Source organism: Lampetra planeri, chromosome 35 (assembly GCF_965212315.1).
Source record: "Lampetra planeri chromosome 35, kcLamPlan1.2.h2, whole genome shotgun sequence".
NCBI classification, from domain to species: Eukaryota; Metazoa; Chordata; class Hyperoartia; order Petromyzontiformes; family Petromyzontidae; genus Lampetra; species Lampetra planeri.
In genome coordinates this window covers 5,345,344-5,364,846 of record NC_136141.1, presented here as the reverse complement: position 1 = coordinate 5,364,846, position 19,503 = coordinate 5,345,344, and the positions used below count along the sequence as shown (strand labels likewise).

Genomic DNA, 19,503 nt, shown 5'->3' with positions numbered 1-19,503 from the left:
AGGTCACGGGACAGACCCAGGTGCCATGGGGTGACCGCCTGTGCCACCTCGCTGCGTTGTCGTTGTATGTCGTGGTCACGCACACGCAACACCACGGAAACACCCCACGCACACACCCCCCCCCCCGCCTGTGCAGTGCCAGGGTGTCCCTGTCTGCTTTCAAGTCCGCAAGGTGGCACTGCAGTGGTTGACGCTGGCGCCTCGTAGCAAGAGGTTTTCCCAGAGTTCCATTCCCGAACCGGGCGACTTTCTCTGTGAAGGTTGTCCGCTCTCTCCCTCTTCTTGGTTCTTTCGGAAAAGTCACGTAGAATGGAAATGTTCTCCACCTGAGGACGGCTGCTTGCGTTGTGGCCGAAACGTCGTGAGAATTGTATTATGTTTTATTTTTATTATTTTATTATTTCCATTCTACGTGACTTCACCGAAAGAACCAAGAAGATGAATCCCTGCAGTCACGAAAGCTCTCTCCCTGTTGTTCTGCATGGGGTTTCATCAGGATTCTCCAGTTTCCTCCCGTAACTAAATACAAGCACGCACTGTAAGCCGGTATTCGCCCAAATATCCCATTGCTGAAAGGTCACTCGCAACTTAGTGGGTTGGGATCACAGCAGCAGCAGCAGCAGCAGCAGCGTCGTCGTTGTCCAACTGCTGTGAACACGTGGCAGGGCCCTTCAGACGAAACGAGCCTGAGGACTCGGCGGGGCTCTCCGGAGTGGACGAGCGAAATAACGAGGATGACGAATAACGAGGACGATTGACATGCACGTCTGGGGGTCTCTCTCTCCACCTCGACATTCCGGTTCTGAGAGCCTCGAGGGTCAAAGGAAGGGTCTGTGTGTGAGAGAGAGAGAGTGAGCAGCGAGCAAGCAGTGAGTGAGAGTGAATCCGAGTGATGGAGTGCGAGTGAGCGGTGTGAGAGTGCGAGTGAGAATGCAGTGAGTGAGAGTGAGTGGTGTGAGTGTGAGCGAGCGGTGTGAGTGCGGGTGAGTAGTGAGGGCATGCGGGTGAAAGTGCGAGTGAGTGGTAAAAATGCAAGTGAGGGTGAGAGCGAATGGTAAGAGTGCGAGCGAGCGGTGAGAGTGTTAGAGAGCGGTGAGAGTGTTAGTGAGCGGGGTGAGAGTGCGAGCGAGCGGTGAGAGCGAGCAGTGAATGAGTGGTGAGCGAGCGGTGAGTGAGTGGTGAGTGAGTGGTGAGCGAGTGGTGAGTGCCCGTCCTCACCACGCCGAGCGCGAGCTCGAACGCCAGCGAGGCCCAGCACAGCAGCAGGGAGAGCGAGGCGAACACCGTGAGCCTGGCACAAAGACAAAGGTCCCCCGGGAAGCCTTCGTCAAGATTCGCATTACTGTGAGGGACCCCCATCATCCCTCTACCCCAATCCCCTCCCCCTGTAGGACACCCACGGGACCCCCTGTGGCACCCCCGTCAGACCCCTGTGAGCCCCTCTGTGACCCCCGTGGGACCCCGTGGGACCCCGTGGGACTCACGCGAGATCCCTGCGAGACCCTCTGGGATCCTTGTAGGACTCCCCCCCCCCCCCCCCCCCCCCCCCCCATGGGCCTCCATGTGCGTGTGGACCCCATGTTACCCCTACGAGACCCCATGTTACCCCTGCGAGACCCCGTGTGGACCCCATGTTACCCCTACGAGACCCCGTGTGGACCCCATGAGACCCCATGAGACCCTTGTGCTACTGACGAGATGAGCAAGCAGGGAGCGCGCGTGGCGATGCCCAGCAGCACGAGCAGGCAGGAGAACAGCTGGGCGAGTAGCAGCAGCAGCGTGCCTGGCCACCTGCAGGTGCACACGGGCCCACACCGTGAGCACCACGCCGCACCACACCGCACCGTGAGCACCACGCCGCACCACACCGCACCACACTGCACCGTGAGCACCACGCCGCACCACACCGCACCGTGAGTAGCACACCGCACCACACCACACCGCACCGTGAGCACCACGCCGCACCACACCGCACCGTGAGTAGCACACCGCACCACGCCGCACCACACCGCACCGTGAGTAGCACACCGCACCACGCCGCACCACACCGCACCGTGAGTAGCACACCGCACCACGCCGCACCACACCGCACCGTGAGTAGCACACCGCACCACGCCGCACCACACCGCACCGTGAGTAGCACACCGCACCACACCGCAAGCACACCGCACCACACCGCACCGTGAGCACCACGCCGCACCACACCGCACCGTGAGCACCACGCCGCACCACACCGTGAGTAGCACACCGCACCACACCGCAAGCACACCGCACCACGCCGCACCACACCGCACCGTGAGTAGCACACCGCACCACACCGCAAGCACACCGCACCACACCGCACCGTGAGCACCGCACTGCACCACACCGCACCGTGAGCACCGCACTGCACCACACCGCACCGCGATCACATCACGAGCAGCGCGAGCACGCCGCACCGTGATCGCAGCGCACCACACCGCTGCTCCATCACGGCACGGCAGCAGCACACCAGAAGCACCGCAGGTCGAGTCCCAACCCCCCCCCCCCCACGCAATTCCCACCCCCGTGACCCCTCCCACCCTCCCACCCTCCCACCTCCTCCCATCTCAATGACCCCCCCCCCCCCACTAATGGATCTGTATCGATTGCAGCTGAGTTTGCAGAGATCGGCTCCACGTGGCTGTGGATGTTGCTGCTCGTCGTGGCGATGTTGTTTGTTGTTGTTGTTTGTTTGTTTGTTCCGATGTTGCTGACGCGGTGTCGTCGTCGTCGGCGGAGTTGTTTGTGGTGGCGGCGGCGGTGACTTGGCGAACGGTGGCGCAGCGGTTAGGGGGCCGCGCCGCGAATCCGCCAAACCCAAGTTCGATTCCCGCTCACGGCCACCAACACCGGTGGAGATTGTCTGAACCGGTGCTGGACTCCCCTAGGTCGACTCGACCTCAAATGAGTACCTGGTGCGGCGTGTAAAACATCAGCACTGGAGAGACAAAGGTGGCCGGGCGTGGTGGTGATCACCCACCCCCTCGTGTGCCGTGCGGCCCTTCATAGGTGCTCGCTAACAGCGCCTGCCCCAACAGCCTGTTACAGGCTATGCGGGGGATCTTTTGAATTGATGGTCGAGTTGAGGATTTAACTTTGGTGGTGGCGGCGGTGGTGGTGGTGCAGTAGTGAGTTACAGACCCCCCCCTCAGTTCCCAACCCTCACCCACCCGGTGACCCTCACCCCCTCACCCCCCTCGGTTACCACCCCCTCACCCCGTGACCCTCACCCCACCACCCCCCAATCCTCACCCCCCCCCCACCCTCAACCCCCCGACCCTCACCCCCCCACCCCCCGACCCTCACCCCCCCACCCCCCGACCCTCACCCCCCCACCCCCCGACTCCCACCCCCCGATTCTCACCCCCACCCTCACCCCCTCCCCCCCCGACCCCCACCCCCCGATCCTCACCCCCAACCTCACCCCCACCCCCCCACCCTCACCCCCTCCCCCCCCCGACCCCCACCCCCCGATCCTCACCCCCAACCTCACCCTCCCCCTCCCCCCCCGGCCCCTCACCTGTAGCCCTCAAACTCCGCGGTGGCCTCGGACAGCTGCTGCAGCGAGGGTAGCGGGGCCCCCATGGCGGGGTCCCCCCCACCAAGGGGGGGGAGGAAGGGGGCCCCGGGGCCCCCCGCGTGGGAGAAGACCCCCCCCGTGGGGAGGGTGGGCAGGGCCGCCGTGAGGGTGAGCGCGTGGCCCCTTGCGGCCTCCAGGCGCGACAGCAGGTCCCTGCGGCCTCCAAACACCTCGCCCAGACGCTCCATCTCCTGCGTGACGGGCCCCCCCACGCTGTCGTGCGTGCTCAGCACCTGGAGGAGGGTGAGCGGAGGTGGTGAGGGGAGGTGGTGGTGGTAGGGCAAGGTGGTTGGTGAGAGATGGCTGGCTGGCTGAGGTGCGGTGAGGATGTGTGGTGAGCACGGGGAGCGTGGTGGGTGAGGTGAGTGTGGTGAGTGAGGTGGGTGAGGTGAGTGGTGAGTGTGGTGAGTGAGTGTGGTGAGTGTGGTGAGTGAATGAGGTGAGTGTGGTGAGTGAGGTGAGTGAGGTGAGCGTGGTGAGTGTGGTGAGTGAGGTGGGTGAGGTGAGTGTGGTGAGTGAGGTGAGCGTGGTGAGTGAGGTGGGTGAGGTGGGTGAGGTGGGTGAGGTGAGTGTGGTGAGCGTGGTGAGCGTGGTGAGTGTGGTGAGTGTGGTGAGTGAATGAGGTGAGTGTGGTGAGTGAGGTGAGTGAGGTGAGCGTGATGAGTGAGGTGAGTGAATGAGGTGAGTGTGGTGAGTGTGGTGAGTGAGTGTGGTGAGTGTGGTGAGTGAATGAGGTGAGTGTGGTGAGTGAATGAGGTGAGTGTGGTGAGTGTGGTGAGTGAGTGTGGTGAGTGTGGTGAGTGAGTGTGGCGAGTGTGGTGAGTGAATGAGGTGAGTGTGGTGAGTGTGGTGAGTGAGTGTGGTGAGCGAGGTGAGTGAGTGTGGTGAGTGAGTGTGGTGAGTGAATGAGGTGAGTGTGGTGAGTGTGGTGAGTGAGTGTGGTGAGCGAGGTGAGTGAGTGTGGTGAGTGAGTGTGGTGAGTGAGTGTAGTGAGTGAATGAGGTGAGTGTGGTGAGTGTGGTGAGTGAGTGAGTGAGTGTGGTGAGCGAGGTGAGTAAGTGTGGTGAGTGAGTGAGTGTGGTGAGTGAGTGTGGTGAGTGAGTGTGGTGAGTGAGTGTGGTGAGTGAGTGTGGTGAGCGTGGTGAGTGTGGTGAGCGAGGTGGGTGAGTGTGGTCAGTCTCACTCACCAGGCTGGCTGCTGTGTGCAGGGTGAGTGTGGTGAGTGAGTGTGGTGAGTGAGCGTGGTGAGTGTGGTGAGTGAGTCTCACTCACCAGGCTGGCTGCTGTGTGCAGGGTGAGTGAGTGAGGGTGAGTGAGGTGAGTGAGTGTGGTGAGTCTCACTCACCAGGCTGGCTGCTGTGTGCAGGGTGAGTGTGGTGAGTGAGTGTGGTGAGTGAGTGTGGTGAGCGTGGTGAGTGTGGTGAGCGAGGTGGGTGAGTGTGGTCAGTCTCACTCACCAGGCTGGCTGCTGTGTGCAGGGTGAGTGTGGTGAGTGAGTGTGGTGAGTGAGCGTGGTGAGTGTGGTGAGTGTGGTGAGTGAATGAGGTGAGTGTGGTGAGTGAGGTGAGTGAGGTGAGCGTGATGAGTGAGGTGAGTGAATGAGGTGAGTGTGGTGAGTGTGGTGAGTGAGTGTGGTGAGTGTGGTGAGTGAATGAGGTGAGTGTGGTGAGTGAATGAGGTGAGTGTGGTGAGTGAATGAGGTGAGTGTGGTGAGTGTGGTGAGTGAGTGTGGTGAGTGTGGTGAGTGAGTGTGGCGAGTGTGGTGAGTGAATGAGGTGAGTGTGGTGAGTGTGGTGAGTGAGTGTGGTGAGCGAGGTGAGTGAGTGTGGTGAGTGAGTGTGGTGAGTGAGTGAGTGTAGTGAGTGAATGAGGTGAGTGTGGTGAGTGTGGTGAGTGAGTGAGTGTGGTGAGCGAGGTGAGTAAGTGTGGTGAGTGAGGGTGGTGAGTGAATGTGGTGAGGGTGGTGAGTGGGTGAGTGAGTGAGTGTGGTGAGTGAGTGTGGTGAGTGTGGTGAGTGAGTGAGTGTGGTGAGTGAGTGTGGTGAGTGTGGTGAGTGAGTGAGTGTGGTGAGCGAGGTGAGTAAGTGTGGTGAGTGAGGGTGGTGAGTGAATGTGGTGAGGGTGGTGAGTGGGTGAGTGAGTGAGTGTGGTGAGTGAGTGTGGTGAGTGTGGTGAGTGAGTGAGTGTGGTGAGTGAGTGTGGTGAGTGTGGTGAGTGAGTGAGTGTGGTGAGCGAGGTGAGTAAGTGTGGTGAGTGAGGGTGGTGAGTGAATGTGGTGAGGGTGGTGAGTGGGTGAGTGAGTGAGTGTGGTGAGTGAGTGTGGTGAGTGTGGTGAGTGAGTGAGTGTGGTGAGTGAGTGTGGTGAGTGAGTGTGGTGAGTGAGCGAGGTGAGTGTGGTGAGTCTCACTCACCAGGCTGGCTGCTGTGTGCAGGGTGAGTGTGGTGAGTGAGTGTGGTGAGTGAGTGTGGTGAGCGTGGTGAGTGTGGTGAGCGAGGTGGGTGAGTGTGGTCAGACTCACTCACCAGGCTGGCTGCTGTGTGCAGGGTGAGTGTGGTGAGTGAGTGTGGTGAGTGAGCGTGGTGAGTGTAGTGAGTGAGTCTCACTCACCAGGCTGGCTGCTGTGTGCAGGGTGAGTGAGTGAGGGTGAGTGAGGTGAGTGAGTGTGGTGAGCGTGGTGAGTGTGGTGAGCGAGGTGGGTGAGTGTGGTCAGACTCACTCACCAGGCTGGCTGCTGTGTGCAGGGTGAGTGTGGTGAGTGAGTGTGGTGAGTGAGCGTGGTGAGTGTAGTGAGTGAGTCTCACTCACCAGGCTGGCTGCTGTGTGCAGGGTGAGTGAGTGAGGGTGAGTGAGGTGAGTGAGTGTGGTGAGCGTGGTGAGTGTGGTGAGCGAGGTGGGTGAGTGTGGTCAGACTCACTCACCAGGCTGGCTGCTGTGTGCAGGGTGAGTGTGGTGAGTGAGTGTGGTGAGTGAGCGTGGTGAGTGTGGTGAGTGAGTCTCACTCACCAGGCTGGCTGCTGTGTGCAGGGTGAGTGGATGAGTGTGGTGAGTGAGTGTGGTGAGTGTGGTGAGTGTGGTGAGCGTGGTGAGTCTCACTCACCAGGCTGGCTGCTGTGTGCAGGGTGAGTGTGGTGAGTGTGGTGAGTGTGGTGAGTGTGGTGAGCGTGGTGAGTGTGGTGAGTGAGTGTGGTGAGTGAGCGTGGTGAGTGTGGTGAGTGTGGTGAGCGTGGTGAGTGTGGTGAGTCTCACTCACCAGGCTGGCTGCTGTGTGCAGGGTGAGTGAGTGAGGGTGAGTGAGGTGAGTGAGTGTGGTGAGTCTCACTCACCAGGCTGGCTGCTGTGTGCAGGGTGAGTGTGGTGAGTGTGGTGAGTGAGCGAGGTGAGTGTGGTGAGTCTCACTCACCAGGCTGGCTGCTGTGTGCAGGGTGAGTGTGGTGAGTGAGTGTGGTGAGTGAGTGTGGTGAGCGTGGTGAGTGTGGTGAGCGAGGTGGGTGAGTGTGGTCAGTCTCACTCACCAGGCTGGCTGCTGTGTGCAGGGTGAGTGTGGTGAGTGAGTGTGGTGAGTGAGCGTGGTGAGTGTGGTGAGTGTGGTGAGTGAATGAGGTGAGTGTGGTGAGTGAGGTGAGTGAGGTGAGCGTGATGAGTGAGGTGAGTGAATGAGGTGAGTGTGGTGAGTGTGGTGAGTGAGTGTGGTGAGTGTGGTGAGTGAATGAGGTGAGTGTGGTGAGTGAATGAGGTGAGTGTGGTGAGTGAATGAGGTGAGTGTGGTGAGTGTGGTGAGTGAGTGTGGTGAGTGTGGTGAGTGAGTGTGGCGAGTGTGGTGAGTGAATGAGGTGAGTGTGGTGAGTGTGGTGAGTGAGTGTGGTGAGCGAGGTGAGTGAGTGTGGTGAGTGAGTGTGGTGAGTGAGTGAGTGTAGTGAGTGAATGAGGTGAGTGTGGTGAGTGTGGTGAGTGAGTGAGTGTGGTGAGCGAGGTGAGTAAGTGTGGTGAGTGAGGGTGGTGAGTGAATGTGGTGAGGGTGGTGAGTGGGTGAGTGAGTGAGTGTGGTGAGTGAGTGTGGTGAGTGTGGTGAGTGAGTGAGTGTGGTGAGTGAGTGTGGTGAGTGTGGTGAGTGAGTGAGTGTGGTGAGCGAGGTGAGTAAGTGTGGTGAGTGAGGGTGGTGAGTGAATGTGGTGAGGGTGGTGAGTGGGTGAGTGAGTGAGTGTGGTGAGTGAGTGTGGTGAGTGTGGTGAGTGAGTGAGTGTGGTGAGTGAGTGTGGTGAGTGTGGTGAGTGAGTGAGTGTGGTGAGCGAGGTGAGTAAGTGTGGTGAGTGAGGGTGGTGAGTGAATGTGGTGAGGGTGGTGAGTGGGTGAGTGAGTGAGTGTGGTGAGTGAGTGTGGTGAGTGTGGTGAGTGAGTGAGTGTGGTGAGTGAGTGTGGTGAGTGAGTGTGGTGAGTGAGCGAGGTGAGTGTGGTGAGTCTCACTCACCAGGCTGGCTGCTGTGTGCAGGGTGAGTGTGGTGAGTGAGTGTGGTGAGTGAGTGTGGTGAGCGTGGTGAGTGTGGTGAGCGAGGTGGGTGAGTGTGGTCAGACTCACTCACCAGGCTGGCTGCTGTGTGCAGGGTGAGTGTGGTGAGTGAGTGTGGTGAGTGAGCGTGGTGAGTGTAGTGAGTGAGTCTCACTCACCAGGCTGGCTGCTGTGTGCAGGGTGAGTGAGTGAGGGTGAGTGAGGTGAGTGAGTGTGGTGAGCGTGGTGAGTGTGGTGAGCGAGGTGGGTGAGTGTGGTCAGACTCACTCACCAGGCTGGCTGCTGTGTGCAGGGTGAGTGTGGTGAGTGAGTGTGGTGAGTGAGCGTGGTGAGTGTGGTGAGTGAGTCTCACTCACCAGGCTGGCTGCTGTGTGCAGGGTGAGTGGATGAGTGTGGTGAGTGAGTGTGGTGAGTGTGGTGAGTGTGGTGAGCGTGGTGAGTCTCACTCACCAGGCTGGCTGCTGTGTGCAGGGTGAGTGTGGTGAGTGTGGTGAGTGTGGTGAGTGTGGTGAGTGTGGTGAGCGTGGTGAGTGTGGTGAGTGAGTGTGGTGAGTGAGCGTGGTGAGTGTGGTGAGTGTGGTGAGCGTGGTGAGTGTGGTGAGTCTCACTCACCAGGCTGGCTGCTGTGTGCAGGGTGAGTGTGGTGAGTGTGGTGAGTGGTGAGTGAGTGTGGTGAGTGAGTGTGGTGAGTCTCACTCACCAGGCTGGCTGCTGTGTGCAGGGTGAGTGTGGTGAGTGTGGTGAGTGTGGTGAGCGTGGTGAGTGTGGTGAGTGAGTGTGGTGAGTGAGCGTGGTGAGTGTGGTGAGTGTGGTGAGTGTGGTGAGCGTGGTGAGTGTGGTGAGTCTCACTCACCAGGCTGGCTGCTGTGTGCAGGGTGAGTGTGGTGAGTGTGGTGAGTGGTGAGTGAGTGTGGTGAGTGAGTGTGGTGAGTCTCACTCACCAGGCTGGCTGCTGTGTGCAGGGTGAGTGTGGTGAGTGTGGTGAGTGTGGTGAGCGTGGTGAGTGTGGTGAGTGAGTGTGGTGAGTGAGTGTGGTGAGTCTCACTCACCAGGCTGGCTGCTGTGTGCAGGGTGAGTGTGGTGAGTGTGGTGAGTGTGGTGAGTGTGGTGAGCGTGGTGAGTGTGGTGAGTGAGTGTGGTGAGTGAGTGTGGTGAGTCTCACTCACCAGGCTGGCTGCTGTGTGCAGGGTGAGTGTGGTGAGTGTGGTGAGTGTGGTGAGTGTGGTGAGCGTGGTGAGTGAGGTGAGTGAGTGTGGTGAGTGAGTGTGGTGAGTCTCACTCACCAGGCTGGCTGCTGTGTGCAGGGTGCCATTGGCGCTGCTGAGCGCGTGGCAGAAGCGTTGGGCGCCATCGCTCGCCTCCCCGTTTCCATAGAAACCCAGACCCACAGCAACCCTGCACCCACCATCACCACCATCTTCATCATCAACAACACCAACATCACCACCATCACCATCACCGCCATGAACATCTATCACCGCCATCATCATCACCACCATCACCGCCATCACACCATCAACATCTAGCATCACCACCATCATTAACAACACCAACATCACCACCATCATCATCACCATCATCATCACCAACATCACCACCATCACCACCACCATCATCATCAACAACACCAACATCACCACCATCACCACCGCCACCACCGCCATCAACATCTATCACCACCAACATCACCATCGGCGTCTTCGCCGCTGAATGAGCCGAGGTCACGGGTTCAGGCTCCGTTTCCCACGGACTCGTCCGTTCACTCGGAGGGAGGAAATGATGAACACGTGTTACACACCACGCTGACACAGTCACGTGTTACACACCACGCTGACACAGTCACGTGTTACACACCACGCTGACACAGTCACGTGTTACACACCACGCTGACACAGTCACGTGTTGCACACCACGCTGACACAGTCACGTGTTGCACACCACGCTGACACAGTCACGTGTTACACACCACGCTGACACAGCCACGTGTTACACACCACGCTGACACAGTCACGTGTTGCACACCACGCTGACACAGTCACGTGTTGCACACCACGCTGACACAGTCACGTGTTACACACCACGCTGACACAGCCACGTGTTACACACCACGCTGACACAGTCACGTGTTGCACACCACGCTGACACAGCCACGTGTTACACACCACGCTGACACACAGTCACGTGTTACACACCACACTGACACAACCACGTGTTACACACCACGCTGACACAGTCACGTGTTACACACCACGCTGACACAGCCACGTGTTACACACCACGCTGACACAGTCACGTGTTGCACACCACGCTGACACAGCCACGTGTTACACACCACGCTGACACAGCCACGTGTTACACACCACGCTGACACACAGTCACGTGTTACACACCACGCTGACACAGCCACGTGTTACACACCACACTGACACAACCACGTGTTGCACACCACGCTGACACAGTCACGTGTTGCACACCACGCTGACACAGCCACGTGTTACACACCACGCTGACACAGCCACGTGTTACACACCACGCTGACACACAGTCACGTGTTACACACCACGCTGACACACAGCCACGTGTTACACACCACACTGACACACAGCCACGTGTTACACACCACGCTGACACACAGCCACGTGTTACACACCACACTGACACACAGCCACGTGTTACACACCACACTGACACACAGCCACGTGTTACACACCACGCTGACACACAGCCACGTGTTACACACCACGCTGACACACAGTCACGTGTTACACACCACACTGACACACAGTCACGTGTTACACACCACGCTGACACACAGCCACGTGTTACACACCACGCTGACACACAGCCACGTGTTACACACCACGCTGACACACAGTCACGTGTTACACACCACCTGACACACAGTCACGTGTTACACACCACGCTGACACACAGCCACGTGTTACACACCACGCTGACACACAGCCACGTGTTACACACCACGCTGACACACAGCCACGTGTTACACTCCACGCTGACACACAGCCACGTGTTACACTCCACGCTGACACACAGCCACGTGTTACACTCCACGCTGACACACAGTCACGTGTTACACTCCACGCTGACACACAGCCACGTGTTACACTCCACGCTGACACACAGCCACGTGTTACACACCACACTGACACACAGCCACGTGTTACACTCCACGCTGACACACAGTCACGTGTTACACACCACACTGACACACAGTCACGTGTTACACACCACACTGACACACAGTCACGTGTTACACACCACGCTGACACACAGTCACGTGTTACACACCACACTGACACACGACCACGTGTTACACACCACGCTGACACACAGTCACGTGTTACACACCACGCTGACACACAGTCACGTGTTACACACCACGCTGACACACAGCCACGTGTTACACACCACGCTGACACACAGTCACGTGTTACACACCACGCTGACACAACCACGTGTTACACACCACACTGACACACAGCCACGTGTTACACACCACGCTGACACACAGTCACGTGTTACACACCACACTGACACACGACCACGTGTTACACACCACGCTGACACACAGTCACGTGTTACACACCACGCTGACACACAGCCACGTGTTACACACCACGCTGACACACAGTCACGTGTTACACACCACGCTGACACAACCACGTGTTACACACCACGCTGACACACAGTCACGTGTTACACACCACGCTGACACACAGCCACGTGTTACACACCACGCTGACACACAGCCACGTGTTACACACCACGCTGACACACAGCCACGTGTTACACACCACGCTGACACACAGTCACGTGTTACACACCACGCTGACACAGCCACGTGTTACACACCACGCTGACACACAGCCACGTGTTGCACTCCACACGTATCTACGGCACACGAGAGGGGTCCCGGTGGCCAGCACCACGCCCGGCCGCCTTTGTCTCCCCGAGTGCTGGCGTGTGCACATTACCGCCCAAGCACTCGTTTCGGGCCGAGGTGACCTAAATGAGAGACCCCAAGACCGGTTCAAATATTCGTCGCTTATAACGCCATGAGCTAGAATCGAACTCGGGGTCCGCTGGGTTCGTACTGTGGGGCTGAACGATGAATCGATTTCAAATCGCAATTCGAAACAATGCGATTAGCAAATCACAAAGGCTGCGATTTTTTGCGATTTGCAAAGTCCGATTTATTTTCTTATTGGAAGTGATTTATTTTCCATTATTATAACTTTATTTAACTTAACAATTGTTCTGTTTTTGATTGTTCTATTTCAATTACAACATTTTAATAGATACATGTTGGAAGCAATTCACGTCTTTTAAGTTCTCATCCTTGCATGCATTAGAATATATCGAGCAGTTAATATTTTGATAGTATCACGTGGTAATAATGCTCCATCACATATTTTAAATCTATTAAACAGTGAATATTGATCTGATGCTTGACTTGAAAAAATTTAATCGCAAATCAAATTGTAATATCTGTCAGAAAAATCCACAATTAGATATTTTTACCCAAATCGTTCTGCCCTAGTTCGTAGTGCCCGCCACTGCACTTTCCATCCCCCACCCACACGCTCTGTCACACACACACACACGCTCTGTCACACACACACGCTTTGTCACACCCACCCACTCAGTGTGTGTGTGACAGCCACACATTGTCAGTACGATTCTGTTCACGTATGCGCATACAGTACCCTCATTCACACACTCAGCGACAAAGATCCCCCGTGTAGCATTCACAGATTGTTCGGGGCGAGTGATGTTTGCGAGCGCCTTTGTCTTCCCGATGCTAATGCGTATACAGTGCACTGGGTAATCAATTAAGGCTGAGTAAACCTCGCATTCTCTCACACATACACTCAGATAAACACGCTCACAGCCCCTACACACACACTCTTACACTCCCCTACACACACACACCCTTACACTCTCACCTACACACACACTTACACTCCCACCTACACACACACACCCTGCCACTCTCACCTACACGCACACTCCCTTACACTCTCACCTACACACACACACCCTCACACTCACCTACACACACACACCCTGACACTCACCTACACACACACCCTGACACTCTCACCTACACACACACACCCTCACACTCTCACCTACACACACACACCCTGACACTCACCTACACACACACCCTGACACTCTCACCTACACACACACACCCTCACACTATCACCTACACACACACACCCTGACACTCTCACCTACACACACACCCTCACACTCTCACCTACACATACACACACACACCCTTACACTCTCACCTACTCACACCCTTACACTCTCACCTACACACTCTCACCTACACACACACACCCTCACACTCTCACCTACACACACACACCCTGACACTCACCTACACACACCCTGACACTCACCTACACACACACACACACCCTGACACTCTCACCTCCACACACACTCCCTCACACTATCACCTACACACACACACCCTGACACTCTCACCTACACACACACCCTCACACTCTCACCTACACATACACACACACACCCTTACACTCTCACCTACTCACACCCTTACACTCTCACCTACACACTCTCACCTACACACACACACCCTTACACTCTCACCTACACACACACACCCTCACACTCTCACCTACACACACCCTCACACTCTCTCCTACACGCACACACCCTCACACTCTCACCTACACACACACACCCTTACACTCTCACCTACACACACACACCCTCACACTCTCACCTACACACACACACACACACCCTTACACTCTCACCTACACACACACACCCTTACACTCTCACTTACACACACACACCCTTACACTCTCACCTACACACACACACCCTTACACTCTCACCTACACACACACACCCTTACACTCTCACCTACACACACACACCCTTACACTCTCACCTACACACACCCTCACACTCTCTCCTACACGCACACACCCTCACACTCTCACCTACACACACACACCCTTACACTCTCACCTACACACACACACCCTCACACTCTCACCTACACACACACACACACACCCTTACACTCTCACCTACACACACACACCCTTACACTCTCACTTACACACACACACCCTTACACTCTCACCTACACACACACACCCTTACACTCTCACCTACACACACACACACCCTCACACTCTCACCTACACACACACACCCTCACACTCTCACCTACACACACACACCCTTACACTCTCACCTACACACACACCCTGACACTCTCACCTACACACACACACCCTCACACTCTCACCTACACACACACACCCTCACACTCTCACCTACACACACACACCCTGACACTCTCACCTACACACACACACCCTCACACTCTCACCTACACACACACACCCTGACACTCTCACCTACACACACACACCCTGACACTCTCACCTACACACACACACCCTGACACTCTCACCTACACACACACACCCTCACACTCTCACCTACACACACACCCTCACACTCTCACCTACACACACACACCCTTACACTCTCACCTACACACACACCCTGACACTCTCACCTACACACACACACCCTCACACTCTCACCTACACACACACACACCCTCACACTCTCACCTACACACACACACCCTGACACTCTCACCTACACACACACACCCTCACACTCTCACCTACACACACACACCCTGACACTCTCACCTACACACACACACCCTGACACTCTCACCTACACACACACACCCTGACACTCTCACCTACACACACACACCCTCACACTCTCACCTACACACACACACCCTCACACTCTCACCTACACACACACACCCTCACACTCTCACCTACACACACACACCCTCACACTCTCACCTACACACACACACCCTCACACTCTCACCTACACACACACACCCTGACACTCACACACACTCATCCACCCACACACTCTAACCTACGCACACACACCCTGACACTCACACACACTCATCCACCCACACACTCTCACCTACACACACACACCCTGACACTCTAACCTACACACACACACCCTCACACTATCACCTACACACACACACCCTGACACTCTCACCTACACACACACCCTCACACTCTCACCTACACATACACACACACACCCTTACACTCTCACCTACTCACACCCTTACACTCTCACCTACACACACACACCCTGACACTCTCACCTACACACACACACCCTCACACTCTCACCTACACACACACACACCCTGACACTCTCACCTACACACAGACACCCTGACACTCTCACCTACACACACACACCCTCACACTCTCACCTACACACACACACCCTCACACTCTCACCTACACACACACACCCTGACACTCTCACCTACACACACACACCCTGACACTCTCACCTACACACACACACCCTGACACTCTCACCTACACACACACACCCTCACACTCTCACCTACACACACACACACCCTGACACTCTCACCTACACACACACACCCTGACACTCTCACCTACACACACACACCCTCACACTCTCACCTACACACACACACCCTCACACTCTCACCTACACACACACACCCTCACACTCTCACCTACACACACACACCCTTACACTCTCACCTACACACACACACACCCTGACACTCTCACCTACACACACACACACACCCTGACACTCTCACCTACACACACACACCCTGACACTCTCACCTACACACACACACCCTGACACTCTCACCTACACACACACACCCTCACACTCTCACCTACACACACACACCCTCACACTCTCACCTACACACACACACCCTCACACTCTCACCTACACACACACACTCTTACACTCTCACCTACACACACACACACCCTGACACTCTCACCTACACACACACACCCTGACACTATCACCCACACACACACACCCTGACACTCTCACCTACACACACACACCCTCACACTCTCACCTACACACACACACCCTCACACTCTCACCTACACACACACACCCTTATACTCTTCACTACACATTCTCACTTACACACTCACACACACTCATCCTCCCACACACTCACACTCTCTCTCTCACACTCCCGATGACCCCACACATCGCTGCACACACAGCAACACTTTGTCAGTAGAATTCTCGTCCCTTTTTCTTTGGCCGGGAGCTGCCAGAATTCCTGGAAGGGGAGTGAGGGGTGGGGGGAAGTGGGGGGGGCAGGAACAGGAGCTGGGTGGGTAGTGGGAGGGGCTGACACCTGCAACTGAGCCCAACACCACTCACACGACGACAACAACAACAAACAACAATAAACAACAACACCGGATGTCCTTTGTTTGACCGACGCCCATGGAGATGTCTTCTCTGAGCAGAACGAGCCCACGTGGGGACAAAGACCAGCACACGTGGAGACGCCATAATCGCTCACAGAGACGATCCCACACGCCGTCTTGCACACTCCACGTACACACTCACACTCCACGTACACACTCACACTCTCAGACACATTGATGCTCACTCTCTCACTCGGGGGTTGGGAGGTGAAGGGTGGGAACTGAGGGGTGTCTGTAACTCAATATCGCGAGTGTCACTGCACCACCACCACCACCAAAGTTAAATCCTCAACATCAACTCCAAATTGCAACAATCCCCTGTATAGCCTTTAACAGGCTGTTGGGGCAAGTGCTGTTAGCGAGCACCTATGAAGTCCGGCACGGGATACAAGGTAGTGGGTGGCCAGCACCACGCCCGGCCACCTTTGTCTCCCTAATGGAGATGTTTACAAACAGCACCAGGTGTTTATTTGAGGCTGAGTCGACCGAGGGCAAGCCCATGGCCGGTGCAGATAATCGTCACTGTTGTTGGTCTTGAGCGGGAATCGAACTCAGGTGGGTGGGTTTTTAGCGCGTAACCACGACGCTACCTCTCCCCACACACTCCCACACACGCAGACACACACATCCACACCAGTACCGGATTAAGCTAGTGCGGGGCCTGTAGCATATGTTATTAAGGGGCCATAAATTTAAAAACCATAAATATTAAAACACATAAATGTTTTACTTGCACAGTAACGTAATTGTATTTTTGCATCTGCTATACAGCCAGATAATAGGACAAATCGCGAACCTTAAACACCCAGTCGTTCATAAAAGTTGAAGGCAGTATAGTACTATAGTAATTGAGCAAGTGTAGAATCACTGAACCGATCGAAACGTCGTGATATTGTTATTATTTTGATTATTTTTCCTATCTACGTGGCTTTACCGAAAGACCCAAAGAATACGCAATTGATAGCTTGAAAGCATTTAGCGCGGGTGGCCCTTGCAAGTGCGGCGCCCGTAGCATATACTACTTTTGCTACTAGGATAATCCGGCAATGACCCACACACACACCGACACACTGACACTCCCTCTCTCTCGTACTCGTTGGCCCAGTCTGGCCACATGTCAGTGCCTCGTCTGGGACCCAGGAATGTTCACTCCTCGCCAGGGGAGGTCCGTGGAGAGGAGGGACGGGCACAGGAGGGCAGCACGGCCCCCACGTGGCCTCCCACGTGGCCCCCAGATCTCCCACGCGCGCCGTGACCCCTTCCGGCGAGCTGGAGGCCCGTTGAGAAACCTCGCGCGGAAGCGGACACCGCAGAGATACCTCTGAGATCACCTTCTGCACAGCGACACCTGGTCCACTGCACCAGTAGTAGGGGCAGCGGCTTGTCCGCCCGCCCCGCTCATAATCGCGTGATGGTCGAACCGATATTTTAATTGCCACAGCTGGAATTTTCCAGATTCGGTGCAGGACCAAAAGTGACGCGATGTTTTGCTTGTGCAGTAACTGGTGACCAGGCTGAGACCATCAACTCGCTGCACCAGAGAATGCGGTTTAATCACAACTCAGTCTATGTGAGTCTGTGGGTCTGTACATGAGTCGATGGGTCTCTATATGAGTCTATGGATCTCTGTGATCCTATTGGTCACGATGGTGTTGTCTGTGGGTCTCTATACAAGTCGGTGGGTCTCTATATGAGTCTATCGATCTCTGTGATCCTATTGGTCACGATGGTGTTGCCTGTGGGTCTCTAGATTAGTCGATGGGTCTCTATATGAGTCTATGAAACTCTGTGATCCTATTGGTCACGATAGTGTTGTCTGTGGGTCTCTAGATGAGTCGATGGGTCTCTATATGAGTCTATCGATATCTGTGATCCTATTGATCACGATGGTGTTGTCTGTGGGTCTCTAGATGAGTCTATGGGTCTCTATATGAGTCGATGGATCTCTGTGATCCTATTGGTCACGATGGTGTTGTCTGTGGGTCTCTATATGAGTCTATGGGTCTCTGTGATCCTATTGGTCACGATGGTGTTGTCTGTGGGTCTCTAGATGAGTCTATGGGTCTCTATATGAGTCTATGAAACTCTGTGATCCTATTGGTCATGATGGTGTAGTCTGTGGGTCTCTAGATGAGTCTATGGGTCTCTAGATGAGTCGATGGATCTCTGTGATTCTATTGGTCACGATGTTGTTGTCTGTGGGTCTCTATATGAGTCTATGGGTCTCTGTGACCCTATTGGTCACGATGGTGTTGTCTGTGGGTCTCTAGATGAGTCGATGGGTCTCTAGATGAGTCTATGGATCTCTGTGATCCTATTGGTCACGATGGTGTTGTCTGTGAGTCACCGTTGACGGGGCTTGCTGCGATCCAGAACCCCGTCTAATTGCAGTGGGCGGCTCAACCCCGGGCCGCATCTCGGAGCCCGGCAGTGCCAGCTCAGCGCTCTGACCTCATCCACCCGGCCACAACTCAACCACTTCTCCTCCCACGCTCCACATCCACGACCATAACCACATCCCTCTCCACAGATGCCCTCTCTCCCTTGGACCTCTACCCACGCCCATAATACCCTCAGACACTGCCACAGGGCACTCCAGAGGGTACCCGATACCCGTACCCTACCCGTACCCGCCGGGTACGAGTAGGGTACGGGTACGGCTGGGTACGGGTACTGGTATCCGTTTGCGACCCTGGTGCGGCCGGGTACGGGTATGGGTAAGGAATCAAAACCCGTTTGCGACCTCTGGGGCACTCCCACCACCACAGCACCCCCTACTACCACGTGGCCCCCCACTACCACAGGGCCCCACACTACCACAAGGACTCCTACCACACCAAAATGAGAAGCTGCCTTCCCCCCAAATTGTACTGTACTCTCACACACACACACACACCACTCTTACTGCCTCACCGACTATCACACTCACTCTCTCACTCCCACACACTCAATCCACACTCTCACTCCCACACTCTCATTATTTCGCACTCTCACACTCACTCACTCCCGCTCCCTCC

The 19,503-nt window shown here is 55.9% G+C and overlaps 1 protein-coding gene across 2 annotated transcripts in view; it reads right to left on the bottom strand.

The window, feature by feature from the left end:
• Positions 1-19,503, bottom strand: part of LOC144730321 (protein tweety homolog 2-like) — a 35,789-nt gene that overhangs the window by 11,898 nt on the left and 4,388 nt on the right. For both annotated transcript variants that reach the window (XM_078611053.1, XM_078611054.1), the window contains exons 3-6: positions 9,389-9,500; positions 3,542-3,834; positions 1,696-1,791; positions 1,219-1,291 (exon numbers count right to left, since the gene is read on the bottom strand). In XM_078611053.1, coding sequence (XP_078467179.1) covers positions 1,219-1,291; positions 1,696-1,791; positions 3,542-3,834; positions 9,389-9,500 — 574 coding nt within the window. The remainder of the gene's footprint in view (positions 1-1,218; positions 1,292-1,695; positions 1,792-3,541; positions 3,835-9,388; positions 9,501-19,503) is intronic.